Source organism: Rhinatrema bivittatum, chromosome 5, assembly GCF_901001135.1.
Source record: "Rhinatrema bivittatum chromosome 5, aRhiBiv1.1, whole genome shotgun sequence".
NCBI classification, from domain to species: Eukaryota; Metazoa; Chordata; class Amphibia; order Gymnophiona; family Rhinatrematidae; genus Rhinatrema; species Rhinatrema bivittatum.
Genome location: NC_042619.1, coordinates 227,272,170 through 227,290,806, shown reverse-complemented (window position 1 = coordinate 227,290,806; position 18,637 = coordinate 227,272,170). Strand labels below are relative to the sequence as shown.

The following is an 18,637-nucleotide window of genomic DNA, read 5'->3' as shown; positions in this document are numbered from 1 at the left end:
TACTTCAACAGACACAGAATAATGATGGCAGCAAGGAACAGTTTACTTCCTTTTCCAAAACCATAAATTCCAACTGATTTCTGGTTTTCCTCGTCACTTCTTTGCAGCTAGGATTTTCTGTACATATCGCAGGCTTTCTAGGTAACACAAACTTGATATAGACTTTTTACACTCGGTAACAACTTTAAATGGATGATACTGGAAATAAAAAATGAAGACAATTTAGTCACACACATAACTGCGTACCTTTATTTAACATAGATGCCGCACTAGTGCAGTAGATACAATGCCAGTAGTCGTCTCTCAGCACAGTCAAATCACTAGCAATCAAGTTTTTAAATATGTATCACATTTCTAGGTGGAAGCAGCATTTAGTGCAAAGAGTCAAAAATAAAAAATAAACACATACACACCCCATCTCAATCAGCACTACATTATGTGCACAGTTCAGAATTGATACAATATCAGTTCATAAAGCCAATTCTAACTCTGAAAACACTTTTCTTCCCGTCTCTGCGTCTCATGTGTGCAATCTCACAATCGCAAAGACAGAGATTTAATTAAACGAGAAAAACAATTACGAGAATGAGAAATCACAAAACAAATTCACAAAGGATGATAACAGTACTGCATTCTGAAGCATTTCTTCATTACGTTTGGGGCAATAGTGACATTTTAAAAAAAAAAAATGTATTTGATCATCCAAAAATAAATTTTTTTAATTTTACGTATACACCAAATGTAGATTTTTTCATCAAAATATAACGAATGGCCCCCCTCTCCACCAGAGAATTCGTTTTAAACAGATCTCAGTAGAGTTGCTATATTGACCGTTCAGGAACCTAGATCTCTTGCAAGAGCAGAAGGGGAGGAGGCTCATATGACACAGGCATATATAAATTCATGAAAGGCTTGAAGAACATACACCAGGAACTATTATTCACTGCTGCCAAAATACAAGAATGAGGGGGTAACCAATGATTCATCAGGCAGGTTTAAAGCAATGTGCTCTTTATACAGAATTAGTTTATGGAATTCACCACCACAAGAAGTCATGGATGCAAATAGAGCAGATGGCTCTACAAGTCCTTTTTTTTTTTTTTTTTGCTATCTTCTATGTATGTTACTATGTAACTGGGTTCAAAAGGGGATTAAACAAATCTACGAAGACAGATCAGTCATAGGCTATTTAACACAACAGTCTGGGATGTCGCCTTGGGTTCAATACTCCGCCCTCAACCTAATTCCCTTGTTCTTATGCATTCCCCCCAAGCACCTGCTGCTTGCCATGGTCAGAGAAAGGACACTTCGCTAGATGGACCTTTGCGCTGACCCAGTCTGGCAATTCTTATGAATATTTTTGAGACAGATTTCAAGATTATCACAGTCAAGCAATGTTCTTATGTGCAACCCATAAACAACAACTAGACCTTCTCTGTTTACATGGCACAAAATGTTGCAACCATGACGTAAACTTAGAAAAGCCTGCTGTTTCACATCTGTTATGGCAAATATTGCAATTTGTTTAGAGAAAGAATTTTTATGATTTTTGAATAAGGGGAAAACAACTTAAGGACTCCTAGTTCCATTCTCAATCTAGCAATGACATTTTGAGCATCTTGATATAGATCAGACATATGTTTACCTTTCATATCTGCAGCAAAGTACAATAAATGTATTTTTTTTTAAACAAAAAAATTATGCATAGCGGGCCACTATAATGTAGCGATCTCCCCTGCCCCCCCCCTCTAAAACCTGAAATTACCTGGAAATACTTGCAGGTTGCCCACAGACAGGCATATATTTCCAAAAGAAAATAGGGATCCTGTTACCAATCTGCACTATAGTTCAATGTAACGTGCACTTCAGGGAAGCACTAAAAATATTAAAATACCAGATCTATGCCATCTGAGTTCCAATCAAAAATGTCTTTGTGAAAAGTGGATAAAGCAACTTTTAAGTATATTTGCTTCTAGTTTTGGGCTCAATCTACAGCACATACAAGAAAGAGCATTTCTTTTCCTCTCATGCTTTTTAAACAGCCTTTGCCTCCAACATACGACAGCATCCCCCTGGCTATCGTGTCCTCAAGGAAAACCAAACATCTGTCAAACGGAGGTCTCAGTTTCACAATCGTCCAAGGCTCACAGGGGAAAGAAAAAGGACGCATCTTCAGATTTAGGGTGCTGAAGGTGCAGCTTGTTAGCCCAATGTTCATTTATACTGAAGCTAAAACAAACAAAAAAAAAATCCCTCAGAAAACCAGATGCAATGGGGGTTTAACACTCTCCCAATGGGGATTAAGGAAGCCTCCAACAAATGTTTCCTCCCTTCTCAAAACAAAAACAAAACAAAACACACCAAAAGCAAATTACCGGTACACATAAATACTACAAACCAGATTTAGGAAATCTAGAGAAAAAAAAAAAAAAAAAAGAGGAACATAAATTAAGCTACTTGCCTTAAAGACAGCAAGAGAATCTGCTCATTTCTATATTTCAAATGGAAGCACTGTTCATTTTTTTTTTTAAATTAGTTCCCTATTAAAACAATAAAGCACCATTAATTAGATTAATGCATCTCAGGAACTTTCAGAGTGTGAGAAGAGAGAAAACAAAACAAAAAAACTCCATAACCCAAAACAAAATCTTATACAAACCACCCTTAGGAATTGAATGCAAAGATTTTGTATGTGTATATTAAACATATTATACACACACACACGGACGCACAAATGTATATATAAAAAGATTGGTGAAGACACACAATAGAAGCCTCTGTAGAAAGTAGTGGAAGGGTCACATTTGAAGGTTCAGTGCATTCGGGTGGCTCTCTGTGCAGGTGTCAACACGCTTTTACAGCAGACTTTCACACAAAAAAAAAATCTGAATCAAATAAAAACAGCACAGCTCATCAAAAATATACATTTCCATGTTTTTTTGTTTAAGTTAAAATAAGAAAAAAAAAAAAAAAAAGCAGATCTCCCTCCATAGAATTTACAAACAGCAAGATTTTTTTTTGTTTGGTTGGGGGGGGGGGGGGGGATGTCTCTACAGCATAGGACTGAAAAGGGTGTTCGAAAATAGCGGCATGCAGCTCCTAGAAAGCCTGCACAGTATGTGCGCCGGGTAACGTGCCAGATTCCCAGGGCATGGCCTTCATAGGCCGGTGCTCCTCTTCCATATGGTGTAGAATACCCATCTGCACCAGGATGTCAAGGAACGGAAACCAAGTACAGTGTACCGTAACACCACAGAAAAAGGTTTTCCTGGAATTAAAAGAAAACACTATACTTTTTAACCACTAAACAAGCGGTGTGAAAGGGATCAAGGAATAGCAAATGTTGCTTACCTGATGTAACAGGTGTTCTCACAGGACAGCAGGATGTTAGTCCTCACAAATGGGTGACATCGAGGATGGAGCCCACCACGGAAAACTTCTGTCAAAGTTTAAACAGAACTTTGACTGGCCCCTACTGGGCATGCCCAGCAAGGCACTGACCCTGCAGCCAGCAGGGGTCTCCCTTCAGTCTGATTTTCAAAGCTACAGGCAGTGCCTAGAAAGTAAAAACAAAACAAACCCAACACCGCGGGGTGGCGGGCGGGTTTCGTGAGGACTAACATCCTGCTGTCCTGTGAGAACACCTGTTACATCAGGTAAGCAACATTTGCTTTCTCACAGGACAAGCAGAATGGTTGTCCTCACAAATGGGTGAGTACCGAGCTGAGGATGTCCTGACTTGCACCAAATGCACCCAACGACGTGCAACAGGCACTACAACTGGGGTGGAATTTGGTAAAGGGCATCCGCACCCTACCGGGAAGGTGGAAGGGTGTTGGTACATCACGTTGGAAAAAGGTTACGCAAGACAGATTGGCCGAAGATGGAGTCCTGTCTTCCAGCTTTGTCCAAACAATAGTGGGCTGCAAAGGTATGGAGAGAACTCCAGGTTGCAGCCCTGCAGATGTCAGGAAGCGGCACCGATCGAAGGTGTGCCACTGACGTCGCCATGGCCCTCACAGAGTGTGCTTTCACACGGTCTTGAAAGGGAATGCCAGCTTGCTGATAGCAAAAAGAAATGCAGTCCGCCAACCAGGAGGAAAGAGCCTGCTTACCCACAGGATGTCCTAACTTGTTAGGATGAAAAGAGACAAATAATTGAGTGCTCTTCCTGTGAGCAACTGTACGGTCTAGATAAAAAGCTAGAGCTCGTTTGCAGTCTAGGGTATGCAGAGTCTGTTCCCCGGAGTTGGAGTGGGGCCTGGGAAAAAAGATAGGTAGTATGATGGATTGATTAATATGAAACTCAGAAACTACCTTAGGTAAAAATTTAGGGTGAGTGCGTAGTACCGCCCGGTCCTGCAGGAGCTTAGTGTAAGGCGGATAGGTAACTAGGGCCTGTAATTCACTAACCCTGCGAGCTGAAGTGATAGCCAAAAGGAATAACACTTTCCATGTGAGATACTTTAACTCACAGGAGTGCAGAGGTTCGAAAGGAGGTTTCATTAGACGACCAAGAACCAGGTTAAGGTCCCAAGATGGGGCCGGAGGACGTAAGGGTGGCTTCAGATGGAGCAAGCCTTTAAGAAACGTGTTACTAGGGGTTGTACTGAAATAGGGACACCCTGTACACCTTTATGGAAGGCGGCTACCGCACTGACATGCATTCTGATAGAAGAGGTTTTAAGACCTGATTCAGAGAGATGCCATAAATAGTCCAAGAATTTGGAGATTGGACAGGAAAGGGGATCAAGGAACTGAGAAGTGCACCATGATGTGTACCTTTTCCATTTGTATGAGTAAGACTTTCTTGTGGAAGGCTTTCGTGAAGCTATCAGGACCCGAGAAACGGAATCTGAAAGGTTGAAAGGCTGAAGGACTAACCTTTCAACATCCATGCCGTCAGGGACAAGGCTTGGAGGTTGGGATGGAGGAGGCATCCGTCGTTTTGAGTGAGCAGATGCGGGTCCTTTCCCAGAGGAATGTGCCTGCGGATGGAGAGATCCTGGAGTATTGGAAACCATACTTGGCGTGGCCAGTAAGGTGCTATCAGGATCATGGTTCCCCCGTCCTGGCGTAGCTTCACGAGAGTCTTTGACACAAGAGGAAGTGGAGGGAATGCATAGAGCAGACCGGTTGTCCACTTGAGGGAGAATGCATCCCTCGGCCGAGAGTGTTGGCTCCGAATGAGAGAGCAGTAATCGTCCACTTTGTGGTTCTGAGGGGACGCAAAGAGGTCTATGCGGGGAGAACCCCACTTGTGAAACAGAGAGGTCGCTACCAGAGGATCGAGTGACCACTCGTGCGGTTGGAAGACACGGCTCAGCTGGTCTGCCAATACATTGTCTACTCCCGGCAGGTAAGTGGCCCTGAGGTACATGGAGTGGGAGAGGGCTTCCGCCCAGATCTGCGCAGCTTCCTGACACAGAAGGAAGGAGCCTGTGCCTCCCTGCTTGTTTATGTACCACATGGCCACTTGGTTGTCCGTCTGGATTAAGATTATCTGATGAAAGAGATGATCTTTGAAAGTACGGAGCGCATAGCGGATTGCTCGAAGTTCCAGGAAATTGATCTGGTGTTCGGCTTCCTCGTTGGACCATAACCCTTGGGTTTGAAAGTCGTCCACATGGGCTCCCCAACCGATGTGAGAAGCGTCGGTGGTTAGGATTACTTGCGGGTCCGGTGGAAGAAAGGGTAAGCCCTGAAGGAGGTTGACCTGAGTTGTCCACCAGGTTAAGGATAGGCGCAGCGCTTGTGTGACTGTGACTATGGAGGACAGAGGCTGAAAAGCTTGAATCCATTGGTGTCGTAGAGTCCATTGTGTTACTCTCATGGCTAGTCGGGTCATGGGAGTGACTTGAACCGAGGATGCCATGTGTCCTAGGAGAATGAGGAACTGGTGGGCCGTGGCAGTGTTCTGAGACTGGAGCTGGCGAGCCAGGGATATTAGGGTGTGGACCCTCTGAAGAGGAAGGTAAGCCTTTGCCTGCAAGGTGTCCAAGTCTGCTCCAATGAAGGATAAGGTTTGAGACGGGACTAAGCAAGATTTCTCGTAATTGACGAGAAACCCTAAGGAAAGGAGTGTTTGAATTGTCAAATTTAGGGAGGATTGAGCTATCTGTTGGGTGGAGGCCCTGATTAGCCAATCGTCCAGGTATGGGTAGACGTGGACACCTTCCTTCCTGAGGAATGCTGCTACCACTACGAGACATTTGGTAAAGACTCGTGGGGCAGAAGCTAGACCGAAAGGGAGGACACGGTATTGATAATGGTCGTGGCCAACTAGAAACCGCAGATATTTGCGATGGGATTGTGTGATCGCAATGTGGGTATAAGCGTCCTTGAGGTCGAGAGAGCACAGCCAATCCCCTCTTTGTAGCAGAGGGAGCAGCGCGCCTAGGGTTACCATTTTGAACTTCTCTTTTTGAAGGTATTTGTTGAGGGCTCGAAGGTCCAAAATGGGACGTAGTCCCCCCGATTTCTTTGGTATTAGGAAGTATCTGGAATAGAATCCCTTGCCTCGTTGAGAGGGAGGAACGGGTTCTATAGCATTTGATTGCAGAAGAAGAGATACTTCCTGTTGTAATTGAGCCAAATGGGTGGATAGACTCCACGCTTGAAGAGGCGGGGAGTCTGCCGGAAGAGTTATGAAGTTGAGGTGGTAACCCTGTGCGATAATTGTTAGCACCCACTGATCTGAGGTGATCTGCAACCAAGGTTGTAGAAAATGGTACAGTCGACCTCCTACAGGGATGTCCGGAAGAGGGGTTTGGCATGTGTTCCCTACAGGGGAGACAAAGGCCAGCCGCAGGCCCAGGAGGAGGGGCTACAGTAGGCCTTTGTTTCCTAGGCTGACGCGGCTGAGGCCTAGTAGAGGATCGAGCTGGACGAGGCCTGGCCGATGGAGGGTAATAACGGCGTGGTCGAAAGAATGACTTCTTAGAGTCTTTCTTTTGCGGTTGCTTGGAGGTCAGTTCAGGTGGGACAGATGAGAGTTGTTTCAACGTCTCATGGTGGTCTTTCAACTCCGCCACAATCTGCTGAATTTGCTCTCCAAACAAATTATCGCCTAAGCAGGGTAAATCAGCAAGACGATCCTGAACCTCTGGGCGAAGGTTGGATGATTTTAACCAAGCCCAACGTCTGGCTGAGATGGCTGTGGCTGAAACTTTTGTGGAAGCATCGAATATGTCGTAGGCAGTCCTAATCTCGTGCTTCCCTGCCTCAAATCCCTTGTGAAGAAGGGCTTGAAGCTGCGGTTGGTATTGGTCTGGTAACGTGTCAGCATAGTCTTGCATCTGCTTAAGGATGGCTCTGTTGTACTGAGTCATATAAAGTTGATATGAAGCTATGCGTGAAATCAACATAGCTCCATGATAGACTTTCCGTCCAACACTATCTAGGAACTTGTTGTCCCTGGTAGGTGGGGTAGAAGAGAGTGTGGCTTAAGACGCTTGGCCTTCTTCTGCGCGGACTCAACAACAACAGAGCGATGATCCAGTTGAGGTTTTTGGAAACCTGGTGCTGACTGGACAAGGTAGGTGGAGTCAGCTTTTTTTGTTAACTGGGGACACTGATGAAGGAGATTCCCAGTTTTCTTGAGCAGATCCAAAAACACCTGGTGTATAGGGATGGAAGCGATGATTTTTGGAGCATCCAGAAATTGAAGGAGTTCCATCATCTGGTGTCTGTCATCAGCTTCAGATTGTAGTTGAAAAGGTACAACTTCTGACATCTCTTTCACAAAATTAATGAAAGATAGATCCTCAGGAGGAGATCTTTTTCTACTCTCTGTAGGAGATGGAGGCGAAGGCAAATCCGTGTCAGAAGATGTATCATCATCATCACCCCAGGTATCGTAGGGATCAAGTGGGGTTTGTAACCCTGATGGACCTGGCTGAGGCTCTAAAGGCATCGATGGAAACCGAGGTGGAATCGGTGCCGTAGGTGGAACCAGAAATGGCATCGATGGCTTCGGTGCTGTCGATGGAATCGGTTGCCTGGCGTGGAATGGATGGAACCGAAGGATATATCGGTGGAGATATACCAGAAGGCACCGATGGAACCACCCCGGAAGGGGAATCCGGAACGGTGTTTCTCCTGCCGATGAAAATCCAGTCGGAGACTGTGGTGTTGTCGATGGCACTGGAATCACCGATGGAAGGGCCGTCATGAGCGCCTCCATACGGCTCAGTAGCGGTGCTAGCGCTTGTATCAACGGTTCGGTGGTCGGTTCCCTCCTCGGTGGCGAAGCCGGTGCCGGTGTCGGTGCCGGGGGGCGGCACTGGGAACCGGTGCCGGAGACTGTGCCGATGGAGGTTGCAATTTCTTCATCGCTTTCTCGATGGCCTCCTGAACCAGCCGGTCCAGTTCTGCCCGGAGACCAGGGGTAACCATACCCGGCTCGACGGGAGAGGGAGGCTGAGGCAGGGCCGGAGGGACCACCGTAACCGGTGGGATCACGGCCCCCGCACCCCGGGAGGGTGAGGGTTTCCTCGATGCCTGCGAACGAGACGTGGAGGGTGTCCGGTCTGTTCGCGGCTTCTTTGTCGGTGGCTCGGCTTGAGCAGAGGGCGATGGCTGTGGATCCTCGACAGGCCGAGATTTGTGCCGTCGATAGCGGTGCTTTTCCTTCCGATCCCCTCGCCCATCCGGGGAAGGGACGGGAGTCGACGGCCGAGAAGCGATCGATGGCGGACGGTCACCGGAGGGTTGACGATGATGGTACAACTTCGACGGTGCCGGTTCCGATGACGTCGATGCTATCGATGGCGTTGGGGTGGGTGCATGGAAGAGGAGCCCCATCTTCTCCATCCTGGCTTTGCGACCCTTGGGTGTCATTAAGGCACATTTGGTGCAAGTCAGGACATCATGCTCACTACCCAAACACATCACACAAACCCTGTGGGGGTCTGTGATGGACATAGTCCGGGTACAATCCGGACAACGGCGGAACCCCGTTGCCATGGCCTGAAGCCAAAATTTAGGCTGGGGATCGGTAAGTGCCAACAGGCCTCAAGGGCCAAATTCGACGGTAGTCGATGGAAAAAGGCAAAAAACTTACCGGGTTCCGTAAGATGACTAAAAATTTGTCGAAGGGAGACCCCTGAGGGGCAAATTTTCTTAGGAAATTAACTTCCAAATTCCTGTCAGGAACGTGGTTAGAGAGCTCCTTTCACCGCGTGGCAACTGCTGCGCGGAAAAAAGAAGACTGAAGGGAGACCCCTGCTGGCTGCAGGGTCAGTGCCTTGCTGGGCATGCCCAGTAGGGGCCAGTCAAAGTTCTGTTTAAACTTTGACAGAAGTTTTCCGTGGTGGGCTCCATCCTCGATGTCACCCATTTGTGAGGACAACCATCCTGCTTGTCCTGTGAGAATTGCTTGATCACTGCTGTAGTGACCTTTATCAAGTCGTTACGTGCGCACAGGCCAAACCTGCTCACAGCCATCCCTAAACTCAAGCCTGGAGACTCAACTGTGTTTGGCTTTCATGGTAACTGTAAGACCAAATTATCTTAGTATACATATTTTATATATACTCACATGATTATACACACACACAACCCTTATGGCTATTCATGGTAGATATCTGAAGGATGGAAGGGGGGGGGGGGGGCGGGGGGACAGTGATGAAGGCCTTGACTTACTAACACTGTCGTAATGCAGGTTTATCCATGGTAGCTGTGTTTCCAGTTATTATCAATCAAAATACAGAACTCCAATAGAGGGAAAGAAGACCCTAGTTTCATCCTTCTGGTATCCAAAATCAACCTGGATAAAGGTGTGTATTTGTAAGAGATGATGCACATAACCCAGAGGGAACAATCAGATTAACAAAAATTGAAACCAGCTTAAAAAAAAAACAAAAAACAGGCAGACAAAAAAAAACCCCAAACAGCAGCACAATAAAGTAATTCTGGAACAAGTCATTGTGGATTTTGATATTTGCATCCCTCACTTAGAGATACTGTATTTTATGAGCTTCATAGGGCAGCCTGGATGCTGGAGAAAAAAAAAATCTTCAAACTCCACAATCATAAAAAAAAAATAAATGTTGGTTTTGGAAGACAGAAATGGGGACACTCGTTATATTTCTGTAACAATACAAAGCAAGTTTGCATGGAAGCGTGGGGAAGGATTAAACTCCTGAATTATGGAGCTGTGTAACTTGGGAAGTGGTATTATAGATGCTGTGGAATGTGTAATCAGTACATGCTATGTTTTTTTTCTGATTGATATGTTTCATGCTTTTGTGTACTCTCTGCCTCGACAACTCTTATGTGATAGGGAAGCAATCAATAAGAAATTTTAAATAAAGGATATAATGAATGAATATCCAACATGAGTTTTCAGTTCAAATTATCATGTGTATGTGGAAATAGAGGTCATAAAAAAAATAAATAAATAAATGTATCTCCGTATTTATTTATACGACTAATGTTTCTTGACCAGCTTTCGATGGAGGTATAATCCACAAGTGAGTTTTGACCTGAAGAGATGAGTGTCACTTCCAAAGGATAGTCACAAAATGCATTAAGTTAGTCCAATTAAAAGGTATTGCTCTTAATTGTTATTTCTGTGCAATCAAGTGGTCTAAAGCAGCAGCCACACTACTTTATCCAAATGCATTATTTGGAAAATGAGGGCACTGATGGAGATATTGCTACCTGTAATTAAAAAATAAAACAATTTTTTTTTTACCATCCTTAGGCTTGAAACCCACCCTTAACTGGCAGGATAGCTTCTTCTTAGAAATATAAACTTGGTGGAATATAGCACATTTGACATATTACGAGAAAGCTGTTGCAGCTGAAAAATGTAACTTCAAATTTTTCAGAAAATCTGATGACATATCCCAGGTGTTTAACTGCAATCTTTTTTTGTTTTTTGCTGCATCATTAATTAGATCAAATATTTTAGGCAATGTGGTGGTAGTATCCTCCCAGATGAATTAATATTTTCACCAGACAGAATGGAAATTGTATTAAAAACCAACTTGTAAATTCAATTAAAATGTACGGAGAGTTGAAGACCAATTTCCAGAACAAGATACACAAAGGAAATAACTAATCTAGGTCTAGGCTGCTCTGACATTTCTATGAAAGATTGAGATCCCCTGCTAAAGTAGCCAAAGCTTTTAAAGTTTACAGTATGTTGATAAGATTATCGTATCTAAAGAAATACCTTAAATGCATATACCTGTACTAACATCTCATCTAAAAAATACCAATCAAAATATCTACATCTTCCTCTACACTTTCATCATGAAAGAACAATTATAGAAACGCTAGTAATAAAAGCCTGTCCAAGAACGGGAAATACTGTGAAGTGTAGGAAGTGTGTAATTGAGATGGGTGGTAGCAGAATCAACCCCTTCCTCTTATCCCCACTTCCAAAGCCCCTTTGATCCCTAACTCTCCCTCTTTCTCTCCCATGACCCCTCACTCACCCCCATGAACTCCTCACTCAACTACCTTCCCAAAACCCCTCATTCACCCTGATTCACTCACTCACTCGCACCCTCCCCCCCCCCCCCCCCCCCACACACACAATCTGTGCCCTCGTTCACTCTGGTTCCCCTCATGAACTCCACACAGTCACCCTTGTTTACTCCCAAACCTCATACTCACCCTGGTTCACTCCCCCCCCCCCCAATCTCTCACACTCTGGTTCATTCCCACCCACTCCCGATTGGTTTGTCGTCTTCCCCCCTCCTCATAACCTCCCAGCTCACTCTCTCCCTGGCCCCCTCCTCACTCGCCGGCTCTATCAACCAAACCGCAGGAGGAGGAGCACCGCAGCAGCTTTTCACTGTCTCTGGCCCGAGCATCATAGTTTAAACCACAAGGTTCAAAGTGCGCCATTCAAGCCACAGCAGGGGAGGAGAGAGGCTCTATTCCGCCTTCTGTTTGACCAATAGACTGTGCAGAGATGAGAGAGAAACTTTCCTCTTTAGTATAGTTAGAGTGACTCCCACATAGAATGGCTGGCAGCTGCAATAAGCGGGTTATGAGAAATTTAAATAAAAACAAAAAAAAAAAATCTTGATTGTAGAAGTCTTCACACCCTTCGACTCAACGCTTGGTGAAAACTCCTTTTGCAGCAACAGCAGCCATGAGTTGTTCAGGATAAATATCTACCAATTTAGCACAGCTGGAAGGTGCACATTCTGCTCATTCTTTTAGGCAGAAGAGCTCAAGCTCTTTCAAGTTGTTTGGGGGATAGACTGCAGTTTTCAAGTCTAACCAAAGATTTTCTATTGGATTCAGGTCTTGGCTTTGACTGGACCACTCAAGGGCATTTACTTTTTTCTTGCTGATATTCTTCATTGCTGCTTTTCCTTTGTGCTTAGGATCATTGCCCTGCTGAAAGGTGAATTTTCTCTCCTGCCCCAGGTCCATGGCAGATTGGAACAGGTTCTCCTCTAGGATCTGCCTGTACTTTGCACCATCCATCTTTCCCTCAGTCTTCGCATGTCTCTCTGTCCAGGCTGCTGCAGTGCAAAGCATCCCAACAATATAATGCTACAAACCACCATGCTTTACTGTAGGGATGGTGTTAGCAGGGCGATGTGCGGTCTTTGTTTTATGACACATATCACTTACAATTCAGATCAGAGTTCCATGTTGGTGTCAGCTGACCACAAAACCTTCTCCCACATCTATATGCAGTGTCCCCCAAGAATTTCTTTACAAATGCCATGCAGGCACATTGAAAGACTTTTCTTCAGCAGTGGCTTCCTTCTTGCCACCCTCCCATACAGGCCACGTTTGTGGAAAAAAATGACATGGGGTACAAAAGGAGAGGGAGGGGGCATGAGGAAGGCGAATAGAAAGTTAGTGAGGGTTTGAAGGAGACATAACTGAAAGGCTAGAAAGGATTAAGGGAAAGAGGGAGAAAGAGCTGGGAAGGGGGTAAAGTATAGATAATTGGATGGGAGTCAGAACAGGGAATATGTGAGAGAAGAATACAATGAAACAGAAGGGTGAGGTAAAAATGTAAGAGATGAAAAAATGAGGTGTGGAGTTCTAACAGATGGAAGAAAAGCAGACAGGAGAGATATAGGCAGACATGACAGGTAAGAGAAACAAAATCAGCTGGAGGAAGAGATGACTGGAGAAAGGGAAGTCATAGAAGGAAAAGTAAAATGGAAAGAAAAGAGGGAAAGGAATCAAGAGAAGCCAAAAGATGAGAGAAGACAGTACAATGTGGGGAGAAAGAAAGGTAAAAATGATCTTTTTTTTTACATTTTCAATTTAAATATTATGTAATTTTGGAAATATTTTTTTTTAAATGCTGTCTAAATGTGCATTACAGAGTTTCTTCTCAGGGCCACCATGACTCAAGTGGCAAGCTGTAAAAGGAGTCACAACTGTCTTCTGCTGCCACCCTCTCCTGAAACTTCCTCAGCTCCTCAGTCTTGGCCCCCTTACTCCTCACTGGACCCTCTTCTTTTTATCCCTGCCATATTGGTCAGCCATGTTTCAGATTGTGGGCACTGGCATACTCACAACCTCTGCAATGTCGCAGACCCAACTCCAGCACACTTTCAAAGTAAGAGGAAAAGCAGGGTCTAAGTGGCAGCTCACAGTGCCTGTGTTCAGGCACCTGGAAATCACACAAATGTACATTTGAGGAGTTCAGCAGATGTGTTAGCAGTGGTGAGCCCCAGGTAAAAGCAGGAACATGCCAGCAGCAGTAGAGGTCCTGCGGCTGGGCACCATCAGCAAGAGAGGGTAAGGCATCAACAGTACCGTCAGTAAGAGGGTGTGCCAAATTTTGAAGTTGCTCAAGGCAGCCAGAAACCTTCTACTGGCTCTGCCCGAGCTGAGAACCCTTTAACAAGGGCAACATGCAATTATCTATCCTCAGAGCCAGCATTTCTACCACCAATCAGCTGCAAGTTCCACTACATTAATTTAAACCAAACTTGACTTGATGACATGAAGGAAAACCATCAAGCTTTGGTCTATTTATCTTTTATTACTTAACAAGTGGTCATATTTGTTTTCTTTGCAACTGCAGTGAGCAACAGTTATAGCTCTTCTTGCCTTTGGAGGGATTTCTTACCATTGTCAAGTCATACTCATCACTGTTTCTGTAACTATAAATGATGATCTCCTAGGGCAGTGATGGCGAACTCCAGTCCTCGAGTGCCACAAAAAGGCCAGGTTTTCAGGATATCCACAATGAATATGCATAAGATAGATTTGCATACAACGGAGGCAGTGCATGCAAATCTCTCATATGCATATTCATTGTGGACATCCTGAAAACCTGGCCTGTTTGTGGCACTTGAGGACTGGAGTTTGCCATCGCTGTCCTAGGGGAAAACAGCCAAAAGAAGGATAGAGGGTTTTTTGGCACCAAAAGCACACAGGAAGAGCGACCCTTTGCTGTATGTGGGACACTTATGTACATGCATTTTGTTACTGTCCTGCAGCACTTACTAGTGCTATCTGGTTTCAAATGGGATTAGACAGGCTGTGTTTCTGCACTTACAAGCAGGTGAACGTCACAAAAGTGTCACTAAGCTTAAATACTTAAAATAGGAGGAGAATAAAGAGAGTCTCCCAAAACAAAGAAAAGGAAATACAAAGCCCGAGACAGAGCTAAAAATAAAGATGCTCACTTTGATGTGTATGCCAGCGGAGCTTAAATAAAAGGCTACTGCCCCGCTCTTCCTGCAAAGCTCTACAATCAACAGTTTCCAAAGCAAAATAAATCATTGGCATTTAAAGATCCTGAAAAAGCATTCCCTTAAACACTTTCTTTTCAAAAACAAATCTATGCAACATTTTACGTTGTCTGAATGTAAACCTGATAGTTAATAGCATGCTCCTTCCACACACTTGCATCAGCAAATCGAATCTCTTTTATAGCCTCCGCCAGCCAATTTATGCTGTATGACACGAGACTAAGAGAGGAAGTATGAGAGTGAGGATATGAGAGAAAGTTTAAATACTTGAAAGGTATTAATAAACACACAAGCAACCCTTTTGCAATGCAAAGAAAGTTACAGAAGTAGGGGTCATGATCAAAGTTACGAGGAGATATATTCAAGGAACAATGTAAGAAAATATTTTTTCATGGAAAGGGTGGTGGAGGTTAAAATATTAACAGATTTCAAAAAGACATGGGATAAACAATTCTGACATTCAGAAACTGAAGGGAGAGTGGAAGTATAGACTAGTGGCACCAAGGCCAAGGTGGGAGGCCAAATGTGGTAATCTGCATGGAGCAGTGGTTACAACGCTAACAGCAGTGATGTTAATGCATCTGGCTTAAAGTAGCCTTGGGTTAACCTGAAATTGGTTAAACCCATACTTCAATGACTATGGGAAGGCTGGATGGCTTGGACCATTGCCTTGTTGGTTTTGGTGGCTATCCAGAGTGTTAGAAAGCTTAGTGCTGACACATTGGGGAGAACTTGGATGCTGGATTTAGTATTGATCTTGTAAAAATCACAGAGAAAGATAAGGCCTGAAAATGCCTACCAGGGAAAGAGGTGGTGGATAGTACATTAATAGAGTCTGGTCAAGCTTGAAATCGACAGAGGGCAATGGTTGGAAATGCACTGAAAGTTTAGGTACAACATGGGGTGTGAGTAGGAGAACCAATGTCAGGTTTCATATGGGTGTTGTACAGTCATCTATCCAAAGTGAAAGAACCTCAACTGAAAAGACTGAATGAGCCAATTTCTTATGTTACTACATCACAGGAGGTCACTGAGTTTTTAGCTTATATAATGTAGGGTGAAAGGTGGGGACTGGGAAAATAGTACAGATGTGAGAGAAGGATAATTAGAAATGAGAATAAAATTATAGCCTAGCCTGAGTTTGTGCCACAATCCACACTAAGGCAAATGTAGTAAATGGTTAGAGCTCCTTTCAGGGACAAGAGCACAACCCTTCCGCAATGGGTATTTAGCTCAAAACTGCAGAGCACCTGCTCAATGCATGCATGGTAGCACACCGTCTGTTCACTCACTTGATATCCATAATCGAAAAAGCGCACTTGCTTACCTGTAACAGGTTTTCTCCTAGGGCAGCAGGATGTTAGTCCTCACAGATGGGTGACATCATCAGATGGAGCCTGGCACAGGAAATTTTTGTCAATGTTTCTAGAACCGAGTTGCACACTGAGCATGCCTAACATGCCACTATCCGCGCATCCATGTGAGGTCCCTCCTTCAGTCTTGTAATATAGAAAAAAATCACTAGCAAAAAACTAAACACAGGAAAAACCCAACTCCATAGGGTGGTGGACAGGTTTCCTGAAGACTAACATCCTGCTGTCCTAGGAGAACACCTGTTACAGGTAAGCAACTGCGCTTTCTCCTAGGACAAGCAGGATGGTATTCCTCACAGATGGGTGATTACCAAGCTCCAGGCTGCTCCCAGTAATAACCAAGATCAAAAGGTTCCGAAGAAGGTGCCAATGGGCACAACAACTGCGGTGCTGTTGATCAATAGGGAGATAGCCTGGTTCAAATTAAGGGCCTTAGGTAGGAAGAGTTGGGTTTAAGCCTGGAAGAGGTTGTGTAGGATAGATTGGCCAAGGACAGTGGATTGGAAGCGGTAGCTGACAGCTGTTGAAGGGTTTCATAGTGATACTTCAATTGAGCTACCGCATTCCCTAACCTTATCCCTGAAGAGATTCTCTCCTGTACAGAGGAGGTCTGCCAATTTCTCCTGTATCTCTGGATGAAGATCTGAGGCATGGAGCCAGGCTATCTTATGGGTGCCAATCCCCACTGTGGCCACTCTGGCTGCTGTTTCGAAAACATGTGGATCTCACCTCATATTTTCCAGCTTCTAGACCCTGTTGAACAACTGCAGAGAACGACTCCTGTTGTTGCTGCGGCAGGTGTTCAGCAAGTTCTTGGGACTTGTTTTCACAGGTTCCGGTTGTATTGGGTCATATATAACTCGTAGGAGGAGATATGGGCAATGAGCATAGCGCCCTGAAAGACTTTCCTACCCAAAGCATCCAGCTCTCTGTGTCCCCAGCCCGGAGGGGCGGTGGCATGGGTGTGGGAGCATTTGGCCTTTTTAAGAGCCGACTTTACTACCACTGACTAGTGAGGGAGATGGCGTCGTTCGAACCCTAAGGCTTGCTGTACCAAATAGGTGGCGTCTGCCTTCCTATTCATGGGAAGAATCGATATTGGGTGTTCCCATATCCTAAGGAGCTCCTTGAAGATGTCATGGACTGAACAGCCACTATCTCCTTTGGGGCACTGACTAACTGGAGCACTTCCAGCATCTTATGGTGGCATTCTCCTTCATGAGGAGTTGGAAGGGGGTGGCTTCAGCCATGGCCTGCACAAAAACTGCAAGAGAGAGATCCTCCGAAGGAGACAGACGCCTTTCTTCTGGTGGAGAGGGTTCTGAGAGGAGATCACCAGAGGTTTCAGAGGAGGACTCGGAGGAATCATCTCTCCAAGGGTCATATGGGCCTTCCTCCTCGCTAAAGTTCCCAGGGAGGCCTGCATGGAAGAAGCCTGTCTAAACCCTGAGGCCTGGGCACTGAAGGCCCTGGCGGCACAGAGGGTACCAGGAGCCCCATCAGCAGCGATGGCACCGATGGCTGAGAGAGACCAGATGTCCCTGACACCGGCTCCAGGAACTGTGGTCTTGGGACCAAAGGACCAGATGGCATCGACGGCCGCTACATGTCCTCCTCCTTGGAGGACCACGTGATGGGAATCTGATCCAAGGAGGGCATCGGTGATCGCTGGGGAACCAAAGAGCTCCTGGGCACCGGTTGTGTCGGAAGGACACTGAGAAGGACGTCCAGACGCTTGAACAGGGGCACTAAGAGATGGCACAGGCGCCAGCACTGGTATGGGGGCCGGCACAGGTGGCAGCTCAACACCCTGCAGGGCTTGGAGCAGCACACACTGCACCCCGCGATCCAACTCCTCCTGGAAGTCCGATAGGGGGGTGAGGTATCACCGGAGCCTCCATGGAACCCCGAGCAGGCTCGGTGCCAGGCACCGCTAACAGTGGAGAATGCCTAGGACTCGCTGGCTTGTCGAAGGATGGGCCTCCTTGTCACAGGCTCTCTTTGGTGGCGGCACAGCTACCGCTGGTGCCACACCAGAACCAGAGCCATGCACCAATGGCTTATGGGACTTTCCACGGTGCTCGGTCCGGTCTTTCCCCAGCACTGAGGAAGCTGAGGATCCTGATGTCCGAGAGAGCACAGACAGTGGAAAGGGCCAATCACCAGCTCTCTGCTCCTTGGAAGAAGCTGCCGGGGGTGTGGAAAGGGACAGTGTGTTCCCCTTGACCCCTGGGTGTCGGAGACTCTGAAGCTGGCGTGGATGGGGTGGACTTCTTTGGCCCAAAAGGTTTCTCCATTTTATCAAGCAGAGGACGACTGACTTTGGGGGTCATCTGATCGCACAGCTGACATCCTCGGACGTCGTACAATGCCCCCAGGTAGAGGATGCGGATCCGTGATGGACATGGTTCGCGGGCACTGGGGGGCACCAACAAAAACCAGACGCCATAAAAGCCGGCAAATGGTCGATGGCCAGTGGCCACCCAGGAGCAACACACTGGGAATTGACCGGAAAGAAGGTATAAGTAGTAAAAATACCTACCATGCCGGGAAAAGCACTGACCGGAG

At 45.7% G+C, this 18,637-nt stretch overlaps 1 protein-coding gene across 1 annotated transcript in view; it reads right to left on the bottom strand.

Moving 5' to 3' along the window:
- Positions 1-235: 235 nt before the first annotated feature.
- The window catches only part of SMS (spermine synthase), a 147,992-nt gene continuing 129,590 nt past the window's right edge, over positions 236-18,637 (bottom strand). Inside the window, exon 11 of the mRNA XM_029603399.1 lies at positions 236-3,201. Coding sequence (XP_029459259.1) covers positions 3,159-3,201 — 43 coding nt within the window. The 3' untranslated portion in view covers positions 236-3,158. The remainder of the gene's footprint in view (positions 3,202-18,637) is intronic.